The sequence below is a fragment of the Mauremys reevesii genome, linkage group 7 (assembly GCF_016161935.1).
Source record: "Mauremys reevesii isolate NIE-2019 linkage group 7, ASM1616193v1, whole genome shotgun sequence".
Taxonomy (NCBI): domain Eukaryota; kingdom Metazoa; phylum Chordata; order Testudines; family Geoemydidae; genus Mauremys; species Mauremys reevesii.
In genome coordinates, this window is record NC_052629.1 from 93,743,151 (window position 1) to 93,765,747 (window position 22,597).

General features: G+C 53.2%; 2 protein-coding genes across 2 annotated transcripts in view; both read left to right on the forward strand.

The window, feature by feature from the left end:
- Positions 1-17,163, forward strand: part of LOC120369054 (coiled-coil domain-containing protein 87-like) — a 40,172-nt gene extending 23,009 nt beyond the window's left edge. The window contains exon 4 of the mRNA XM_039481944.1: positions 11,795-17,163. Within this exon, the coding sequence (XP_039337878.1) occupies positions 11,795-13,134 (1,340 nt within the window). The 3' untranslated portion in view covers positions 13,135-17,163. The remainder of the gene's footprint in view (positions 1-11,794) is intronic.
- A 418-nt stretch (positions 17,164-17,581) lies between these two features.
- Positions 17,582-21,114, forward strand: ZNRD2 (zinc ribbon domain containing 2). Its single transcript, XM_039546578.1, has 4 exons — positions 17,582-17,788; positions 18,347-18,498; positions 19,272-19,356; positions 19,773-21,114. The coding sequence occupies exons 1-4, from the start codon at positions 17,692-17,694 to the stop codon at positions 20,150-20,152; spliced, it is 714 nt and encodes a 237-aa protein (XP_039402512.1). The 5' UTR covers positions 17,582-17,691; the 3' UTR covers positions 20,153-21,114.
- The last annotated feature ends 1,483 nt before the right edge of the window (positions 21,115-22,597 follow it).

The window sequence follows — 22,597 nt, forward strand, 5'->3', positions numbered from 1 at the left end:
CTGTATTGCTGACTCTCACAAATGTATAACAAGTCTCACAATAGTTGGTGTTAAAGCCCCAGCGGTCATGTGATTGTGTGAGAGACTGCTTACTTAAGTTGTTAGGCCTTGTGGTTGCAAAGCAAAGCTTTAAAATATGAAGCGAGTTCACCCTGGCACCAACTGTAACTCAGGAGTGTTCTCAGGGTTTATGTCTTGTCCAGTTCCAAGTAACTCAAACACCTGGATTCCTGCTTCTCTTGGGATATTATCCCTCAGTTTTTTGCCTGCTATTTCCTTTAACTCCATCCTATTACTCCTGACTAATTCTCCTTTGTGTAACTCTGAATCATCTCTCGCCCCCATTGCCACCACAGCCTTCATATACTCTGCTGACACTCGGTGTTGTCCAGGGCCTTTCCAAAGCCATGGACGCACTGGTGGTGGTGGTTCTTCTCACAGGTGCATAGCTATGCTGTCCATCCTGACCATGTCTTCATAAATCAGCCTCTCTGGCCTGACCTTTTGCCCTGCTCCAAACTCCTGGCTTGGGGTTGCAGGTTTTAGGGGGTCTGTTTCCCAAGCCCTGCTCATCTTCTCCTGTCTCCCTTGCCCCTTCCATGCTCCTGGCTTCTTTTAACCTTCACTCTTTACCCCTAAATTTGGAGGCAGTGGCAGAAATCACAAATGGAAAGAAAATTCTGGGAGCTTTCTGCTGCCTTTTCTGTCATCCTAGTCCCATCCCTTATGTCTCCCCAAACCAGGTCCTGTTCAACAGGTGACTTGATTACAGTGTATAAGTGTCTTCGTGTGGAGAAAATCCTGGCTACTAATGGGCTTTTACATCTAGCAGGGACAGTCAGAACAAGAACCAATGGCTGAGAGTTAAAACCAGACATACTCAAATTAGAAATAAGGCACAAATTTTACACACTGAGGTTGATTAACTATTGGAATAAACTCCCAAGGGAAGTGATGCATTTTCCATCTCATGAAGCCTCCAGTCCAGGCTGGCTGTCTTTCAGGAAAGTGCTTTACTCAAACACAAAGTATTGGGCTCAAAGTTGGGGAACTGAGTGACATTCTCTCACCTGTGTTATATGGGAGTGGCAGCCTTCTAAAAACATACCTTTGATTCAGTTCCCTCAGGTTTTAGCAGTGATCAGAGCAGATAGTTCGTGCTGTGTTTTAGCTTGAAAGAATCTTGAGTACAGCAGAGCAAAACAACTCACATTAATGTGGACAACTGTGTTCAACCAATGGAGTGTCTGAATCCACACATACATTTTGCCTCTGACATGAGCTCTTATACCAGCTTCACCTCTCTGTCTTGTAAAAGCCCATCAAGTATTCCACAGGTGGAGTGGTGGGAATTTGGCTGTGAATGGCAGATTGTTAATGCACCAGCTCTGTGCAGAACGTGTTTGATGTGCAAAACTGGGCATTGTCCAAGACTGTGGTAGCCGGTGGAGGGAGTGACACTTGGAGGCAATGAAACCCCAAAGCAGTGATTAGCTAAAATTTTAACTCCTTCATTCTGTTTGATAACCTTCTACTCAGCACTCTGGCTGCCAAGTCATTGCAAGAGCAAAGGGCCTCCCAAAATGCCATTTGGCTCCTGTTGTCAGCAGAATATATGTGATAGTAGCTAGTGGCCCTAGTTAAGCCCAGACAGTGAACCACATGCTTAAAACTGAGCTCATGCTTTGAGTCAATGGAACTTAAGCATGTGCTTTGCTGAATGGGGATGGATGTAAGCACATGCTTTGCTGAATGGGAACCAGAGTGAGAGCACAGAACGGACTTCATTTAGCATTAAAATGAAACTCCAGGGACTTCAAAGTCATCTTGGGCTAACTTGTACCCGCTGCTGAATATTTGCACTAAGTGCTGCACCGTCAGAAGCAGACGTAGCTCCATTGGCTTCTGCGGGTGAAACCTGTGGCAGCGGCAGTATGGTCTAGACTAGAGAAAGAAGTGCAGCACTGGGAGGCAGGCGGGCCCGAGTTCTAATCTTGTCTCTAACTCTGAGGTCTAGTCTACAGGGGAACACTTTGGGGAGTTAAAACTAATTAACTGAAGGTGTGAAGTAAAAGCACATCAAACCCCTATGTGGACACTCTCATTCAGAATTGAAGAGTCCTTAGTTGGCTGTAGTGAGGGTTAAGCTACAGCAAACTAAGGGTTTATCTACACGGGGACAGTTGAGAAAATTGTGAATTAGCTTTTAAAGTGGGTTAGTTAAACTGCATTAAATCCTTGTGTGGACATTCTTATTCAGAACTACAGTCGCCTCAGTTCAGTTTAGTTTAATTAACTTTGGAAGTGAGGTAAGCTAACCAAAGTAAGTCTATTTTAATTCTGAACAAGAACATCCACACAAGGACTTAATGCAGTTTAATCCACATAAAATTCACACCGTTAGTTAATTCATCTTCACTTTCCAGAGTGTCTCTACATAACAAGCTCTGAGTCACTTTACTATTGTCATCTTACCACCCAGGGGCTGTTGTGGAGATTCGTCGGTGTCTATAAAGCTAAAGCGTTAGTAATTTGGCCCAGTCAGCCTAGTGTTACGGTGGCATGTAGAAGCCCCAGTTAAGATCAAAGCCCCACTGTTCTTAGTTCTTCACAGACAAAGAGAGTCCCTGCCCTGAAGAGCTTGCAGTCTAAATAGGTTGGGAGGGGGACCAGAGGTGCAGAGAGGAGAAAAGACTTGGCCCAGGTGTGTCAGCAGCTCAGTGGCAGAGCCAGGAATAGAAACAGGAGTTCTGTAGGCGCCTCCTTGCTCCAGCCACTACTCCTCACCCAGAGAGGAGAAGAGAGAACTGGTCTCCTTCTCAGTCTAGTTCCCTATCAACTGGACCACACTTCATGTCTCGTGTTAGGCAAGCTGCTCCTTTGGTTTTTGAGCTACCTTGCAGTGAAGTTGAGCTACTGCCCGTGGAGATTTAGCACTATTTACACTAGAAAGTTGCACCAATTTTCACTTAAGGCATGATTTTTAAACTGGTTGACAGAAACCAGTGCAAGAAAGACAAGTGGGTGGGCTTTAAACCAGGCTTATTTCATTTCAGTGTAAATTGGTTATGGACTTGGTTATGGTATGACTTAAAGTACTTCAGAATAGGAGCATCCACCCAGGGCTTTGCACCAGTTTAAAGCTAGCTTTAAACCAGCATGGCTTGTGTGTGTGGACAGTACGAGGGCTTGGGGTGGGCATGAGATCTCTGGGCTTTTTGCCACCGTGGCTACTTCTGACATAAGCCTTTGAAACTGTATTGTGCTTTCTTTCAGGTAGCATATTCTCGGGCGGACCCTCGGGCTCCCATTACACGGGAAAGTTTGTCCTACTTCCCCCACCATCCCGCTGCCTGCGACGGGTATTGGCTGCCTCTAGTGTGTTTATTTTTAATGGAGGTTCTTGTGTTTCAGTAAAGTTGTGACCCACTGTATCTTTTTTTTCTTAACTTTTCAGTCCTTGAGCACTTCCCCACACTTGCAAGCATAGTTCCTTTCTTCCCCTAACTCCACATTGGCCCTGTTTGGGCTCAGGTTCTGCATGGGTTGGGGTGGGGATTCACTGTCTTCCAGGTAACTTGCTCATAGAGTTCATGTCATTATTTCCTTTCTCTTCTCAGCATTGTGGATGGAGAATCCCAAGTCTCCTCTTTATTTATTTGTTGTTGTTGTCTTGGGAGTTGATCTGAATCCCAGTTCAAACCCACCTCCTCTGAGACTAGACTGTGGCTGAGGTGTTTCCAAAGCAGCTAGTGCTTGCGTAGAAGCTTATCTGTTAGAATCTGTTGTGGAGTTTTTACCACGGCTTTTCCAGCAAAATAAAAATTTCCAACAGAGGGCCCTGGCTGTTCTTTCTTTCAGGAAAAAAACCTTAGCCCCAGATGAGTTCATCTCCTACCCCCAGCAAGGCCCAGAGCATTTGTGTCTGCTGCAACCTCATTGTTCAGCTTGAACAGTAGAGGTTTACGGATTCACTTCAATCCGTGCAGGGGCCCGATCCAGTCATGCAGGAGCTGGCTTGAGGAAGTGGAATGGTATTAGAGTAACCCCAGGAGGCTCCAACAGCCATAGTGAGAGACAGTCCCTGCCCCAAAGAGCTCTCAGCTAGTGAGAATATATTTTTATATATATATTTCAAAGCGTGTCCTAGCCTCTGAGCCAAGCCATAATGGGAGACTGCAAATGCCTGAGGAATGGGTGATAGCCTCATAGAGAGGGGTGGGGAGAGAAGATTAGGTTAAATAAGGTGTTTGTGAGGAAATGGTAGGGAAGAATGGAGTGGAGAATAATACTAAAGATATTAATAAAACCGCTTTGTACGTCTATTTTAGGTACTAATAGGCCCCTCTTATCATAGTGTCTGCACATTTCACTCTTTTAACTAAGTTATTGTTACACCCTGGCAGGCAGGGCAGTGCTATTGTCCCCATGTTACAGTGGAAGAAACTAAGGCAGAACGAGCTTTATGCAACTTTCCCAAGGTGAGTCTGCAGTGGAGCAGCAAATTGAACGTAGGTCTGAGATCCCAGCTGCTGCCTGAACCACTGGACCATCCTTCCCAACGCAGGGGGCTGCCCACTTCTGAAATTCTGTGTTTAGTTCTGATCATTTCACACATTAAGCCTTAAGAGCAGATGTCTTTCTAAAGGATATGCTATAGTTCAGGTAGAAGGGAGGTGCCTGATCCAGGAATCGCTGGCTGAGATTTTCTGGCGTGTTATAGACGTGAGGATCTAGTTGTCCTTTCTGGCCTCAAACTGTATGAATCCAACTGGCTTTAGAGATGGGGGACAAGAATGGAGGGGGAAATCTCTTCTTAAGAGAGATTGAAAAGACTGCAGTTGCTCATCTTTAGAGAGGAGACAGGCTGGGACCTGGTGAAAGACGACGCACTGGAGAAGGTAGGTGGGAGCTGCTGTTCAACTCATTTCATGATACAAGAACAAGGGTTGTAGGGAAACTGAAAAGTGGCAAAAGGAAATACTTCTTCATACACTCTCACTGCACACTTAGTCTGGGAAACTTGTTGCCACAAGATGTCAGTGAGGGCGAGAGCTGATTAGACTCCAAAAAGGGATCCGATGCTTCTAGGAGTATTGGGAATAACTAGAATTAAACAATGAAGAATAAGGAAGAGCTTGTGAATGGCTCTAAGCCTGCCTGTTTCAGAGCCTGAGCTGACCCTTAGCTAAGGGGGTCAGAAGGTCACCAGTTATCCCAGTGCTACCTCTGGGGATTCATGCACCTTCTGAAGTAGCTGGCAGAGAGGAGATACCGGGCAAGATAGGCCCACAGGTCTGCTCCATTGTGGCAATACCCATGGGAATGAGATGCAGAGTAAAGGGGTCAGATTATGCGGGAGGGCTTCCCCATGCAGAGGAAGGTTGTGGAGCTCAGATTTTGTGCTGGCACTTGGAGGTAGAGACATGGACTCTGCACCATTCACTTGTGCAAGTGGAGGCTGAGTGTTTAATCCCCTAGATGCATAGGATGGCTGGGGAAGTAATTTCAGGAGGGCACTATGCCCCCCCCACCCCATGACTTTCCTATCCTGGGTCAGAGATGCCTCTCATGTCCTTCCTGCATTTTCAAATCTTGCTTCCTCCCACTCCATTAAATGTGTGAAGATCCTTCTGGCTACTACGTTCACCACAGCCTGGGTTAGGGATGGAGACGGGCTCCCCGGGGGCAGTGCACTGGAGATGACACAGCTCTTTATAGGAGAGCAGGAATTTCTCACTTTACAACTTAGCTCTGCAGCAGGAAGGCTGAGGAGCTATCAGGTAGCTAGGAGAGTAACAGCCTGCGGTCATGTCTAGCATATTAGCCAGGGGTCAGTGCTGATTGCACCCACCCTCCTTCCAGACACAACCTACAGTCATGTGCAGAATGAGGTATGAGTTGCACCAGCCCAGGGTCAACCTTGGTTTAGGTTGAATCGCATCTAAGTTCAACAAAGGGCAGTGTCATACTGCAGACATGGTGGACTTTTCCCCTAGTGGTGTCACACAATACCCATGGGGCCACTATGCTGCCCTCTGGTGCCAAGAGGTCATCCCAGCCAAAAGCTACCAACCAATTTGTACTGCCCCATGCAGGAGTGTGGGAATTGAATGCATTTGGCTCCCAGATGACCGTGCAAAATCATCCATAATGCGCTGCTGTTTGGAGCAGTACTGGGCTGGATTAAGGCAGTATAGGCCCATGTCCAGGTTCTGGCACCAGTGTCTGGATTTATGACGATACCAGAGTCTCAGCTTCCATTTGTAGAGTCCTGTGCAGATAGAAAATCTGTATCCGCATCCAGTCTGCAAAAATGGTCTGCAGATACCTGTGGATTTGCAGGGCTCTATCCATTTCAAATAAAATGTTTCCAGCCCTTGTGGTTGGGGAGAAAAGTTTGAACATGTAATCTGATGCAGCAATGCCTGCTTGAGTCTTCAGTGAGCCTCATCCAGTCACTTCAAGAGGGGGAAATCCCAGGTGTAACCAATGCCATGAGGCTTGCCTGAGGCTATGTCTACACTAGTGCTTTTGTCGCTATAACTTATGTCACTTGGGTGTAGAAAAAAAATCCCTTTGAATGACATAAGTTACACTGACAGAAGTGCCGCTGTGAACAGTGCTATGTCGACGCTGACATAGCTACCGCTGCTTGGTGGGGGTTGTTTAATTATGTCGACAGGAGAGCTCTTCTGTCAGCATAGAGCAGCTACACAGGAGATCTTTTGGCAGCACAGCTGCATCGGTACAGCTATGCTGCTGTAAGATCATTAGTTTAGACATGGCCTGAGTCTGTAGAGATCCCGAGACAATTACCTGAGAGAGAGAATTGCTTTGGGTCTAATCAATCCAATGATACTGTCTGCATCTGCAGAAAACCTGAGCCGATTGCTTGGAGCAGTGTAACTGATACAGTGACTCGTTGAGACTACAGAGAGACTGAGCTAATTGCTCCGAGCAGGGGGAACTGCTCTGTGCATCTGAGGGTGGGTGTTAACTACCAGCCCCCAGAAGAGGTGTCTGTGGGGCAGATGCAGTGGGGTCAGCTCCTCCATTCATGCAGACACCCTGGCTTCTGGGCCAAGTGCTGAGGGATCTCTGCCAGCAACAAGCAAAGTGGGGATGGGGCCATGATGCGGTGACAGGGCTTTAGGCACAGCCATAGGGTGCTGACCCTGCAGGGGTCCCCAAAGCCCCCCTATAGAAACCACCTCTCCCAGAGCTGCCCCCAGTAGAAAGTACTTCCCCCAAAACACAGAAACCACCTTCTCTGGAGCTGTGCACCAAGCCCCTCCCACCATAGACACCACCCTCGGTGCCTCCCCCACCACTAGAAACTGCCATCCCTGCAGCAGGCACCCCCTCCAATAGAAATCACCTCTCTCCCACCCCATAGCAACTGCTTCCTGGAAAGGACTCGACCCATAGCAACCACCTTTCTTCTAGCCAAGCAACCATCACCTCTGGAGTCCCCGCCCCATAGGAACTACCTTCCCCAGAGTGCTTTGCGACTTGCGAGAGCCTGGATATTTCCCACGGTGCCTTGCAGGGGAAACCACACAAAGGGGCCAGGCTGCGCTCTCCCTTCTTAGCTCTCCGCTGTTGCTGCAGGACCCCCCAGCCCCTGCCTGCATCCTCCTCTCGTGCCCTGTGGAGAGCCAGGTGAGTGCCCAGAAGGGGCAGCCCCAGAGGGGCCGGGGAAAAAGAGCCAGGCCAGTCCTGGCTGCAGATCACAGGGCCCGGAATAGATCCAGCCCCCCCCCTACACACACACACTGTGCTGGGGCATCTCTGCCCTACCCCAGTGCCCGGCATCTGCCCCACTGCCTTTGGCTAGCAACACCTATTAGGTCTTACTGTATCTCAAGACTGGGGTGAGGGATCTGTGTGTGAACAGCCTCTGTGCCCCACCCCAGAGGAGACTGCATCCTAGCACCAGGTGACGGATGCCTGAATAAACAGCCCCCGTGCCTTACCCCACTGACGTGTGTAGCTCAGCACTGGATGAGAGAGTTCTGTATGAACTGCCCCATCCCAGAGGCAGTTGTATCTTAGTGCCAGGCGAGGGATCCCTGTATGAACAGCCTGTGCACCTCACTCCAGAGGTGCCTGCATCTCAGCTTGGGATGAGGGATCTTATGTAAATGCCCCCCTGTGCCGCACTCCAGCAGTGGCTGCATCACTGCTCCGGATGAGGGATCCTGTATAAACAATCCCCATCCCTAAGGCAGCTGCATTTCAGTGAGTGCCATGTGTATACAGTTACCTCCAATGATCCAAATAAGAAAGCAGGTATGGCCTGTAAAGTCCTTTGGGAGCTGGTTGTATGTGCGCCCAGGCCTGTGGGGATAGTCAAGGTAATTCCCGTGTGCAGTGTTGTTGTAGCTGTGTCGATCCCAGGATATTAGAGAGACAAGGTGGGTGAGGTAATCTTTTATTGAACCAACTAAGAGAGAAGCTTTTGAGCTTACACAGAGCTCTTCTTCAGGTCTGGCCTTAAGCTTGTGTCTCTCACCAATAGTAATTGGTCCAGTAAAAGCTATTGCCTCACCCAGCTTGTCAATTCCTGTCGTGCTGAGAGTGCAAGGACAATTTAATGCTATGGGGTCTCTGGAAAGGGAGTTATTGGGATGTTGTGCATCATGCAGGGTCATTGTCACAGAGATGGCGTGGGCAGCTGGGTGAGGGACCCTGCTGTGAATCAAGAGTTGGGCTAAACCACCCCCGTGAGCACAGGTCTTCTCATACAGCAGGTACTTACAGGGACTGATTACATGGGGGAGAAGGGAGGCTGGCACCCCAAAAGATCTAATGAAGGCAGCACAAGCCAGTGGAGAGGGCAGTAGTCTGTGAGTCAGGATTTCTGGGCTCCATTCCCAGCTCTGGGAGAGGAATGGGGTCTAGTGGTTAGAGCAAGGGGAGTTGGGAGCCAGGATTCCTGGGTTGCTTTCTCAGCTGAGGGAGGGGAGGGGGGTCTAGTGGTTAGGGGTAAGGGGGTAGCTGAAAGTCAGAACAACTGGTTTCTATTCCTGGCTTGGCCACTGACTTTGGTCAAGTCCCTTCCCCTCTTGGTGCCTTTGTTTCCCACCCCACCTTTCATATACACACACCGGTGTTTCTCAACCTTCCCAGGTCAGTCACCCCTTAATTGAAATCAACATTTTTTGTGATTTCCCACTCAGCTTTGATATCAAATTAATAGTAAAATCATCTATCACTGACAACAATGCTAACTGTAGATATATAATGTAGTGTTTATTTTGAGAGGTTGATGGAAAATATTTGACCTTGAAGGGTCAAGGTATGTGGGGGAGGGAGTGTGGTGGGAGAGAGATTGTAATAACATTTGCAATGCCTCAGGACCCCTGATTGGCCTTTTGTAGCCTGCCTGGGGGGCTGCGAGAAGCACAGATTTACTGTGAGCTCTTTGGGGCGGGGATTGTCTCTTGCTGTGTGTAATGCAGCAGGTTCTGGAGGATCAATTTTTCAGTTTGCCTCAGGGCCTATCATTTTAAATGGACAAGAGGTGGGAAGGAAAATGGGCATTGGGAGGGGAAGGGACTTGCCCAAAGTCAGTGGCAAAGCTGAGATAAAACCCAGGAGTCCTGACTCCCAGTCTCTCCCCTGTTCTAACCACTAGACCCCACTCCTCTCCCCAAGCTAGGCAAGAACCTAGGAGTTCCAGTCCAGTGGCCTGCTTGCTGGACCAGTCTGCCCTTATGACTAGAACCCAAACACTAAAAGTCTATTGAAATTAATCTCCTCTGTCTCACTGACAATGAGCAAAGCCTCCTAAAGCTTTTCTGTCATACACAAATACCCACACACACCCGTGTCTACAGTGCAGCCGCTTAGGGTGGGGCATGGTGTCCTGGAAGACAACAATCTACTATAAGGTGGGTAGAAGCGACTTCTCACCATAATTTCGCCATCTACCACTTGAAAGCTGATGCTCCAGGGCACTAGGGACCAAGAGAGGTTTGGAGGCCCAATTTCCCCTCATTCAGTGGGATTTTCTATCAGGGGTTTTGACCACAGTGTCCAAGAGCCTGAGTGGTCTGGGCTGATTTCTCCCCAGGCTTCCTTCCTTGTGTTTTCAGAGTGCCCGCACCTGGTTCCTGGACTAGAGTATCTGGAGCGATGGGTATTCCTGGGTTCTGTCCTCAGCTCTGGAAGGGGAGTGGGACCTAGGAGGTTAGAGTAGTAGAGACTGGGAGTTAGAACTCCTGGGTTCCATCCATGGCTCTGGGAAGGGAGTGGAATCTGGTGGGTAGAGCAGGAGTGGGGGGCTGGGAGCCAGGACTCCTGGTTTAGGGTGGGAGGGATAGCTCAGTGCTTTGAGCCTTGGCCTGCTAAACCCAGGGTTGTGAGTTCAATGTTGAGGGGGCCATTTAGGGATCTGGGGCAAAAATCAGTCTGGGGATTGGTCCTGCTTGGAGCAGGGGGTTGGACTAGATGACCTCCTGATGTCCCTTCCAACCCTGATGTTCTATTCTATGGTTTCTATCCCTGCTCGAATTTGGGAGTGAAGTCTAGTAGGTTAGAGTAGTGGGGGTTAGGAGCCAGGACTCCTGAGTTCTAGCCCAGCTCTGGGAGAGGAGTGGGGTCTAGTCAGTTACAGTGGAGGAGGGGCTAGGAGCCAAAACTCCTGGGTTTTATTCCCAGCTCACTTGCTGGGTGACTTTGAGCAATCCTTCCCCTCTCTGTGTCCCAGTTTCTTCTCTGTAAAATGGGGACAATAGTGACCTGCTTTTTAAAGAGCTTTGAGATCCTGGGTCAAAAGCACTGTATGAGAGCTGGCTTTTCATGAGTGTTTTGAAAGTGATTTGCAAGAGGATGTGTAACACTTGGCATTGTGCATTTATGGTTTGTTTCCAGTGAACAAACAGCATCACCATGCCACCAAGTACTAAAAAATTCACGAGGCTGGCTTAGAAATCATGAGCATCCTAAAAATGATCTGTACGGGGTTCAGCTTTTAAGAACAAAAGTTGCAACTTTCACTCAATCTCCTGCTTCCAGGAGCTGGGCATTTAAGAGAGGCCATGTGATAGACTCACAAATCCCTTAATATCCAGTAGGGGGCAGCAGGTGTTTTCCTCACTCTAATAAATCTCCAGGGGGTTTCCCCAATGCCCCCTCTGGGGAGAAGGAGCTGGGGCTCAGACCATGCAGGAGATCCCTGAAGGGATCTCATCTCACCCCTTTGCTTGCTCCAAACAGGGCTAACAGCCCCTGACCCAGATGGAACCAGGGGAGGAGTCCAGTGCCCCGGATCCCCAGGGCTCGGAGGAAATGGAGGTCGGAGCAGGTGAGTGACTGGGTCAGTCCATTTGGAAGCTGCCAGTGAGTGAAGCATAATATAGAGCTTAAAAAAGAGAGAATGGAGCCTAATGGGCAGGCACTGGGGTGGGACCAGGACTCCTGGGTTCTATCCCCAGCTTTGACCTTGGGCATTTCCCTTTTCCTGCTGATGCTTCTGTTTCTCCTCGCACCCTTCTATTTAGATCGTGAGCTCTTTGGACCAAGGTCTTTCTCTCATTGTGTGTCTGTGCAGCACCCAATATGACAGGCCCCCGATGTCAGTTGGGTGTGTGTCTGTGCCCCTGCTGCACACAGTTCGACAGGCTCCCGTGATCTTGGGCAGGGGCAGGCTGTGCAGTGCTTAGTGCGACAGGGCCCTGATCTCTGGGCATGCATTATCTGTGCCTTGTTGCCCTCCCTCGTACCCCAGAGCTCTTCTTCCCATACCCTGAGCAACGCTCACCTGCATTCTGCTCTCTTCCGGCAGACGACAGTGCCGCCTGTGTCTCGGAGGAGGAGGATTCCAACCAGGAAGGCCCTGAGATGGTGCCATCCCACAAGATGTGGCCAGGGGTCTCCAAGGGTGACGTCTCGCCCGGCTCCCCATGGGACATGGCTGGCCAGATCCCGGACATTGGGGCACAGGCACCGGATGACTCTGTTGACCTGGAGCAGGGGCTGGAGGAGTTCGGCGACATCATTGTGCACCGGGTGACACAGATGGGTGTGAAGCCGTGCCGCTACATCGAGGGGGGGCGCAGCTACGAGCTGAGCCCCGGGCTGGCCCGCCGGCTGCTGCGGCTCGACGAGAAGCCGTACGAGTGCAACGAGTGTGGCAAGAGCTTCAATCAGAGTTCCAACTTGCACCGGCACCAGCGCACGCACACTGGCGAGCGCCCCTACTGCTGCCCGGCCTGCGGCAAGGCCTTCAGCCGCCGCTCCAATCTGGCACAGCACCAGCGCATCCACACCGGTGAACGCCCCTTCCACTGCGGCGACTGTGGCAAGAGCTTCAGCGAGAGCTCCTACCTGATCCGGCACCAGCGCACCCACACCGGCGAGCGCCCCTACAAGTGCCCAGCCTGCGGCAAGGCCTTCTCCCGCAGCTCCCACCTGGCACGACACCAGCGCACCCACACTGGTGAGCGCCCCTACCTCTGCACCGACTGTGGCAAGCGCTTTGGGCTCAGCTCCGACCTGGCCACGCACCGCCGCACCCACACAGGCGAGAAGCCTTTCCGTTGCACCGACTGTGGTAAGGCCTTTTCCCGCAGCTCCCACCTGGTGCAGCACCAGCGCACCCACACCGGGGAGCGCCCCTACCGCTGCGCCCAGTGCGGCAAGAGCTTCTGCCATGGCTCCAACCTGCTGCAGCACCAACGCACGCACCGCGGCGAGCGCCCCTACCGGTGCCAGCAGTGCGGCAAGGCCTTCAGCCTCAGCTCCAACCTGATCCGCCACCAGCGCATCCATACAGGCGAGCGCCCCTACCGCTGCACCGACTGCGGGCGCAGCTTCGTGCTGAGCTCTGACCTCCTGCAGCACCACCGCGTGCACACGGGCGAGCGTCCCTACCAGTGCCCTGACTGTGGCAAGGCCTTCTCCCGTGCCGCCCACCTGGCCCAGCACCGCCGCACCCACACGGGCGAGCGCCCCTACCACTGCCAGCACTGCGGCAAGAGCTTCAGCCATGGCTCCAACTTCATCAAGCACCAGAGCACCCACCTGCATGGCTGGCAGCCCTGCTGGCCCCTTAAGGAGGGCGCGGAGGGCCCCCAGGATGATGGGGCTGGCAAGGAGGTGGAGGAGGGGCAGGCACAGCCTTAAAGTGTGGCGGTGCTTGGAGCACAAGACCTGCTACACAGGAGAATCCATCATTGCCAGCCTCCTAGCCAGATCACTTGGATGGAGTGAGAACCTATTAAACATCACAGAACCCTGCCCTGTATAGAACTGGGAACCCACCCCTGGCCTTGAAGCCAGGTGTCCAGGACGGAGTTGTGAACCCGGCCTTGTAGCCAGGTGTCCTGGACAGAGCTGGGAACCCATCCCCAGCCTTGTAGCCAGGTGCCCCGGACAGAGCTGGGAACCTGTTTAATGTTGCAGACCCTACTGCTGCTTTACAGGCCACATCACTTAGCACCCACAATGTATCACACATCAGACTATGCTGCAATAGGGTTCATAGCCACCTGGCCCAACTCTCCCAGCCTATCAAGCATCCAACAATTCAACACTGGCTGCCGCACAGTCTTTTGGGCTTGTTTAAATTGCCCTGGTTTGATGTAAATTGGTTTAGAAGCCAGTTTTTAGGCCCAGTGTAAACACGGTGCCAGTGACCTGCAGGTGAGAGCAGCCAAGCCCTGGTGTGATCCCAGCTATCTGCGAATCCAGCTCCCATCTGTGCCAAGGTGCTGAGGCCAGGATGAGGGTCCCTGCTTTGCCTGGAGGATACTCCAGAGAGTGGAGGACTCAAATCTCACAAAGACCAAGTGAGATTCAGCAGGCAGGAGCCACCCTGGGTCAATTCAGACTAGCAATGAAGGGCAAATGTTTGTCAGGATCGGGGATTCCCCAGCAGGGCAGTGCCCTCTGGGCGGTGGGAGGAATGCCCCATCCCTTGGGGGCGCTACATCCAGGCCAAATGTCTCTAAAGGTTGTGCTCTGGCTCCAGCACCGATCTGGGCTAGGGGCAGGAATGGCTGCAGGTGAACCTCCAGCCTATGTGATACAGGAAGGCAGGCTGGGGGATGGGTACGGTCCCTTCTCTCCTGTTATCTGCAATGGCATTCCCACATGTGTCCAGCTGTACAGAAGGAGGCTCTTGTGAACCAGGGTCTTAGAAGCTGGATCTGGGCCCTTGTGTTTGCAGCATCCCACATAGAATCATAGGACTGGAAGAGACCTCGAAAGGTCATCTAGTTCACTCCCCTGCACTCCTCTTCCTAGCGATCACATTTCCTCCCCTTCTCCCAGGGTTGAGCTTGGTTCACGCTCAAACGAGACACTCACAAGTAAAGCCCAAAGGATTCCCAAGGATGGGGATGGTGCTCCTAGAAAATCCAGCCAGCCAGACACCTCCAGATGAGGTGCTACTAACATCGCCTTCCCCTGGCAGCATCTCCAGCGTATGGCTACTCCAGAGAAGGCTGCTAGCTTAGAAGCACACTGATGGCTGGGCTGGATGCAGGAATCAGGGGTGAGGTTCTGTGCTATGCGGCAGGTCAGACAGGTGATCACCGTAGTGTCTTCTGGCCTTAGGCTGTACACCCTTGTTCTATTCTGTGCTTTAACCCAGTCTGTGCTGCTTCCAACCCTGGTTCCTGTCTCTTGCCCAGTTCTCTGGTATCTCTTGCCAGCACTCTAGCTTCCTCTGGTGATGGAAGAAACCCCCCATTTCTGCATTGTAACATTTCTAGGGAGTGATCCTTAGCTCATCAAGGGCTCCGTTATCGCTGAACGATCTCTCCAGAACCACTCCCCTTCTCAGTCTAGTTCTCAAGATGCATGTTGCAAAGGTACAGATGACAGTCATTGGCTGTGCTCTTCCAGTCTGGCTTGGGGGGATGATCAAATCTACCCCCTTTGGAGGAGCTCTGCTCAGAGGCCATTGCTGTTTCCTAAAGGCATCTTGCAAGGTGGGCTTGGGGTTGAACTTTAGCAGGATGAGCAGCTTCTGGCCTGTCCCGCAGTGGGAACACTGGGAAGCGTAGCAGACAGCTAACCCAAAACCTGGTGTTGCAGCACTGCCACGGTCGGGGGTGCCGGTAAAACATGTCAGAACATTTCAGTGCAACAGCTTTCCTTAGCTCTGAGCCATCCCATGGAGCAGGCAGACCCAGCACAAACTCCCCTGCCCTCCTAGAATCTCACTCAGTCTGTTGGTTGAACGTAAATCTCAAGCCATGATGTGTCAACCTCCAGCCTGGCTCTTGAGCAGGGCCATCTCCTCTTTTGTGTAGATGAGTTTCAAAGCTGCCAAAGGGATTTGGGTGCCCATGAGAGAGTGGTGTTACTTCTCTGTATGGCATAGGTGAGACTGCCAATGGGACAGCATTTCCAGGCCAGGGATTGGAAAAATTGAAAAGGGCTCAGGACAGAGCCATGAGGATGTTTGAAGGGTGGGGAAACGTGCCTTGAGAAGCTCAGCCCGTTTAACTCAGTGATGCCAAGGCTAACGGGTGATTTGATCCCAGTCTGTCAGTCCCTACAGTGGGAGATTTCTGACTGTCAAGGGCATGGGAATCTCCCAGACACATGCCCACCAGGGCTGGGAGCTGATGCCACACAAATTAACACTGGCAATAAGGGGCAAGTATTTCCCAGGGAGGGGATTCCCCCAGTGGAAGAATTGACCTGCAGAGGGGGAGGGGAGATTCTCCATTGCTTGGAGTCTTTTAGTCCAGATGGGTTGTCTCTCGAGAAGCAGCACTCTGGCTCAGCCCAAGGGATGACCTGAATGCAAGGACCTCTGCAGGAGATACTAGGTGGGTGCTATGCAGGTGGAACTAGACTATCATAAAATGGCCTTACAATGGGAATGTGGTGCCTAAATGCCAGTGGTGGCTTTGAAAACCCTAGTCCCAGCTTGTGTGTTGGGAAGCAAGGGGCAGGCAAGGTGGGGGAGTTTTCTAGTCCTGCTTCAGTACACTGCCAACCTTGCTGGTTTTCTTCATTACACTTTTGTTACCAAGCAGCATTGTGAAGGCATGACAGTGACTCCCCAGCAATGGCTGGAGGTTCTCCCTATGAACCACCTAAACTGCTGTGGGAGCAGTCAAGGAGGATAAGGACATTGCTGACATACTATGTTCCTTTCCCCCAGCCTTCTGCACAGAGGATGCTGAGAGATAGCTGCTCTTCGGTGGTAACAAAGATATGGTGCTACCAGGGACTGAGGTGTCAGAAGATGCAGTGCTGGAACCAATTTGATAGCAAGACATCCAAGAGTTAACAAGAAAGAAGCAGATGAGATATTTTTGGGAGCATCTCCTTATAAACAGCTGCTCTATGGGATGGTAACAAATTTTGTGTCTATTTTAAAAAGCTTCAGGGAATCTTACTTCATTCCTTACTAAACTGTTTGGAAGAAACACGATCAACAAAGCCCTCAACACTGGTGGTGGGAAGAGCTCTAACTGACCAGGAAAGTCAGGCTGGGCTCGTGTATTAGACTTCTTGGAGCATGTCTCCAAACTAAATGTCTGAAGGAGAATCAGCTCCTAGCATTAATTTGAACTCACAAAGGCCCTAGCAGCGTCCCTCCCAAGAGTGAGGAAGGTAGAAAGAAGCGGGGAGGGGAGAGAGAGAGAAAAAAACTTTTGCCATCTACCAGAAACTTGCTAGGACACAGGAAACAATGGGTAGCATTAAATACATGGTCTGCTTTCATTGTGGTGAAAGATTCAGAGCAGAGCCTGCCAGGTTCCACACCAGGCCAGTGTTTGACATAGTTAATGATCAGGAAGTGGGGGGTTAGCAGTGAAATGGCTAAACGTGCAGGTGCAATATGGTGGTCTGTAGATGATGCCAAGTAGTGGCCCACCTTGTGCTTTATCAGTTAGGATGTTGATCTGTGGACATTCATGGCCTCTTGCTTCCATGCTGTCAGTGACTCAGGAGCAGATCATACCATTTTTGAGAGTGCTGCTCCCCTGTCATCCACCTGACCCTTCCTAAATAGGTTAAGTCCAGTGATTTTTAACATTCCAATCACGCAAATCATCTCAGCAAGTTTCAGAAATACCCACTGGGGCAAATTATTACTCATTGCCCAATAAACTGCAGTTCCTCTTGTTTATGACCCAGGCTCCTAGCATCGGTGTAGAGGCGATTAAAGAATTGTTTTTCTTCGGGTCCCTCGTCTTGTTTCAGTTCGTTCTCGCTAAGTGAGCGCCCCTCTCCCCGCTTGTCACACCAGCGATTAGAAACTGGCTGATACCAACACCGGCGGGGAGCCGGGCCAGCGCGAGCAGGGGTGGGCGGTCCCTGCACCCTGGTGCCGGGGGAGCCGCGGGGGCTGGGAGGTTGCCCCCTGGACGTGCCGTTATGGGGGAGGGGGGCAGTGAACTGGCCCCAGCCGCAGATAACCCGAGGGGTGGGGGGCGGAGCCGCAGGCTGGATACTGGGGATGGAACCCAGGCGTCCTGGCTCCGGTTGGTCTGTGGGGGCAGCAGGCCCCGGGGTGGGGGTGTCCCTGGAGCTGGCGTTTCCCGGGAAGGGGAGGGGCGAGGCCGCCTCCGGGCCTGATTTCCCGCGGCGGGAGTGGGAGGCGGGGTCTGTGCCCAGGAGGGTAGAGCTGCGCCTCGCTTCCGGGCCGATGCTCCCTGTTCCCGGTTTCGCACAACGTCACTTCCGCCGCGGGACTGAGTCCGGGTCCCCCACATGGAGGCGCTTCCGGGCAGAGGGGGGAGGGGCTGGGACGGAAGCGGCGCTGCAGCAAGGGCGTCCCGAGCGAGCAGCATGGCCCTGAACGCGGCAGGTACCGCCTGGGGGCGGGGCAGGAGAGGCCGGGGATGGGGCAAGGGCTGCCCGCCCCTGGGCAGGGATGCCCTGAGCAGGGGATGGATTTAGGGAGGGGGGCAGCTGAGCCTTGGGCTGGGAGCGGGAGTGGGGGCTGGGGAAGCAGAGGAAGGGGCAGCCCTGCAGGAGGTGGGGGTGGGGTGCTTGGGACATAGGGGCTCTAGCAGGGGCTGCGGGGAGGGAGTGTGCTGTCAGGGGGCTGGTTGTGGTGGGAGCTGGCTCCCCAAGTAGTGCTAGAGCTGGTGGCATCTGGCAATGGAGGGAAGGGGGCAACACAGACCCTATTTAACTATTTCAGCCTAGCTCAGCTTCTCATGGGTGCAGTGGCACTGTCCCTTCTAGATGGGCACAGCTGGCGTCACTGCAGATAGGTATGGTGTTGGGTGAGGGATCCCTGTACAAACATCTCCTGGGCCCCATCCCAAAGGTGACTGCATCTCAGTGTCAGGTATGGGGTCCCTGCTCTGACAGCTTGCAAGGATGCTGTGTTCTGCCAACTTCCCATCTCCCCCCTCAGGCAACGATGATGGGAACTGGGAGCCACCTTCAGAGGCAGAGCTGAAGGTGATCCAGGCACGGAGGGAGAGGCAGGATAAGATCAGCAGAGTGATGGGCGACTACCTGCTCAAGGGGTACCGCATGCTGGGGGAGTGCTGCGAAGAGTGTGGGGTACGACCTGTGGCCTGCGTGGGAAGCCCAATAGAGGACACTGTGGGAGCCCCCAGCTATCCATCACTAGCTCTGCAAGGAGTGTCCTAGGGCAGCTCTATCTCTTCTAGCCTGGGCTGCTGCCCGAGTGTGCTGGGATCCGGTAGGGACCAGGCTGGGGTCAGCCCTGTCATATGGATGAGCCTGTGGGTCTGATCCACGAGAGGGAGGGGGGAGAGAGAGATACTGGTCTGGATGGGCCCATTGGTCTGATCTGGGAGGTGGGAAGGGTGGGATACTAAGCTAAGTGGGCCCATGGATCTGACTGGGGGGAAAGGGAGGCATACTGAGCTGAATGGACCTCAGTGCCCAGTGTGAGTGGGAGCTTTCATCACCCAGCAGTGAGGGGGAGAGTTCCCTCCACCCCCACAGCGTGGGATCCTCCCCTTCCCATGTGGACTATTCTACCCACCCACCCTTCTACATTGTTTTCCCGCCCCAGAGCAGGATAGGCTGTAGGGGAAGCTGCTCCACCCCAGGGCCATGCAGTCTAGTCCCTCCCTTGCAACAGGGCTCCCAGCGCTCTGGGTGACAATTCCTGGTCTCACCTGCTCTCTTTCCTCCCCCTCCTTTTGCTCCCTTTCCATCATCAGAGGCCTGGGGGTGGTTCTAGTCCCCCTTTGAGTTAGAGATGGGGAGCAGCTCTGGTGTCACTGCCCCCACCCCATGCTGGGACAGCCCCCTCTTGCATTGCTCTGCCCTGAAGTCCCACACCAGGCTGTCTCTCCCTACAGACCATCTTGCTTCAAGACAAGCAGAGGAAACTTTACTGCGTGGCCTGCCAGGAGCTCAACTCTGACATCGACAAGGACAACCCGGGTACTGCCCTTCCCAGCGTTGTGCTGTCTGCCAGGGAGGTGTTCGAGTGGCATGGGAATAATGGGGGGATTGGCTGGCTCAGGGGCCACAGAATGGGACATGGGGCCTTTCCCCTCTAGGGGGACCAGCTCTGATCTAGTGCTGGGCACTGTATAGAACCTATGGCATCCGGGAGGTCCCTGCCCCAAAGAGCTCACACTCTGAGCAGAAACAGGCACCAAGAGGGGAAGGGACTTGCCCAAGGTCAGTGGCAGTGCTGGGAATAGAACCCAGGCAGCCTGGCTCCCAAGTCAGTGCTTCATCGCCTGCCCTCCCTCGGTTCGGCTGTGGCTGCGCCCTGCGTTGCACACTGCTGACCCCAGAGGCAGCTCTGGGACCTGCAACTCTGACCCCATCTGTCCTCTCTCTCTTTCCAGCCTTGAACGCCCAGGCTGCCCTGTCCCAGGTCCGTGAGCGCCAGCTGGCCTCCACCTCCGAGGAGGCTGCGCCTCTTGGGTACCTCCCAGCCGCCCAGCAGCAGCCCCATGTGCCGCGCCCAGAACACTGTGAGGGGGCGGCCTCGGGACTCCGAGCTGCCGCCACTGCGGCTGCCATACCACAGGCCCAGCCTGCCCCAACGCTTGCCCTGCCTGCTAGCCCCCTGGCTGCAGCAGAGGATGCCATCCTCCAGAAGCTGGGCTGGGCCAGCCAGGAGCTCCAGCACAGCGCCTCCATCGAGCTCAGCCTCCAATTATGCAGCCTCATCCGCTCCTGCGCTGAGTCCTTGAAATGCCTCAAGGAGCTGACCCCACAGTGAGTCGCCCATGTCGGCCCCGGCCGCCACAGGGGCAGTGACCAGGCCTCAGAACACTGACTACACCTGGCACAGCCAGGCCGGGAGGGGGTGAGGATGCCCCCCCCAGAGACTCTGTTTCGCCAGCCCCTTTCGGCTGGGCAAAGATCCTGTTCTTTGTCTGTAGCTTCTGATAAAAACTCCAAAATCTTGTGAAAGACTCAATCTGATAATTTGGGGTCGGGGTGCCCAAAGCATCAGATGCATGGAGATGCAGGGCTGGATCTGACCTGGAGAGGGGGGATTCTATCCTGGATAGGCCATGGCTCTGATCTGGGGCAGGAGGAGCAGATGGGGCCAGCCCAGTCCTCCTTTGTTCCATTGTCTCTTGGTCTCACCCAGGCAGCTGTGGCAGGGGCCATGGAGCAGACATCTGCCAGGTCTGTTGTGATATTGAGACAACAGCTATGCAGCCAGGATCCCGCTGGGCTGGGCTTCCTGCCTGTCATGCCCTGTCCACCCCCGAATGGAACTCGTGGCCAGCTGGATGCTGGGGGAGAGGAGTGGGGGGTTCCTGACTGCAGCACAGACAGTACCTGGCTCCAATGCCCCAACTCACCACTAGGGGGTAGCTTTGGGGGCTCAGTAGGGGGCACTCTCCAACTGTAGCCAGTACTGGTCCAAATGCCCTAGCATGGTGCTAGGGGATGCTTTGCTGCAGGGAGTGAAGGGGCCTCAGTGGGGCATGCTCCCCTTTGTCAGTGGTCACTAAATAGCCCCCTGGAGTTTCACCAACAGTCGCAGCATCCGTGCCCAAGTCCCTAAATTCTTCCTTGCACTGAAATCCTCCTTCGGTTCCTGTTGGTGGTTTTAAGCAATGAGTGAGGCGGCTGCACCTCAGTACTGGGAGAGGGACTTCTGTGTAAACATCCTTTCCGCCTCACCCTAGAATCAGCCGCTTCTCAGCACCAGGCAAGCTACCCCTATATAAACAGCCCCCACCCCAGAGGCTGCTGCATCTCAGTACCAGGCAGAAGGGATTTCAGGTCAGGCCATTGCCATGCCCAGTATGCAACCCCCAGGGCCATACACCTTGACCTGTGGCCTGAGATGTGGACATTGATATTGACTAAGATCTGACTGTGAAAATGTCTAGCCCAACTTCACAGTAAAATGGGAACACACCGTTCAACGAGCATTTTCTCTGCTCTTTGTGATTCCTTAGTGCACATTCCCAGACTGGTTACTAACGTGAGCCCCCAGCTTCCTTCTGAATTGTTTTGTGACTCACCATTACATATATGTGCCCTCTCCCCAGCACTACAACCCTCATTCTGGCCCAGTATGGAGGAGGTAGGAGGTGGGAGATGGGTGGGAGAGTGAGCTTGCCCTGCAGAATACCCAGAATGATGTGGGACCCCCACCCCGTCAGCCAGACCTCACACACACTGCATATGCAAGGTCGGGGCAGAGTGGCGCACTGTTCAAAAGGCATCCCCCAACCGATACCAAATACAACCGTGTCTAGTTTTATCTTAGTACTGGATGGGGACAAGCCGCCCAAAAAGGGGACTGCCCAGTTCAAAGCCAGATGAGTGGCCTCCCTGCACTGCAACGGTGGCTCCCATCATAGGCACCGACTCTGTGGGTGCTCTGGGGCTGGAGCACCCATGGAAAAAAATTGGTGGGTGCTCAGCACCCACTGGCAGCTCCCCGCTCCGCCTCCTCCGGAAGCACACCACCGCGTCCTGCTTCTACCTCCTAGCACTTTCACCGTGAAACAGATGTTTTGCAGGGGAGGAGGAGGAACGCGGCAGCACTGGGGGAAGAGGCAGGGCTGGGGTGGGGATTTGGGGAAGGGATCTAATAGGGCAGGGGTTCTCAAACTGGGGATTGGGACCCCTCAGGGGGTCGTGAGGCTATTATGTGGGGAGTTGCAAGCTGTCAGGCTCCACTGCAAACCCTGCTTTGCCTCCAGCATTTATAATAGTGTTAAATATATTAAAAAGTGTTTTTAATTTATAGGGAGGGCACACTCGGAGGCTTGCTATGTGAAAGGGGTCACCAGTACAAAAGTTTGGAATCACTGCAATAGGGGCAGGAAGGGGGCGGAGTTAGGTTAGGGACTTTGGGGAAAGGGTTGGAATGGAGGCAGAGCCAGGGGCGGGGAAAGGGTGGAGTCGGGGGGGGGGCACAGTCACCCACTGGTGCTGGAGAAAGTTGGCGCCTGTGGCTCCCATACCATAGCTGGACTCGGCTCCCTGCTTTGCTCCAGCAGTTGCCACCTGGTGCACAGGGTCGCAGTGCCACTCAGGTGTGGCTGAGCACTGCCCAGACCCCGACTGAGAGCAGGGGAGGCGCTTCAGGCCAGGCGCTACCCAGGCTCTGACTGAGAGTTGGGGGGCCCCCTTCAGGAAGGTGCTGCCCAGACCACCATGGGGGGGCATTGGCCTGGGTGCTGCCCAGGCT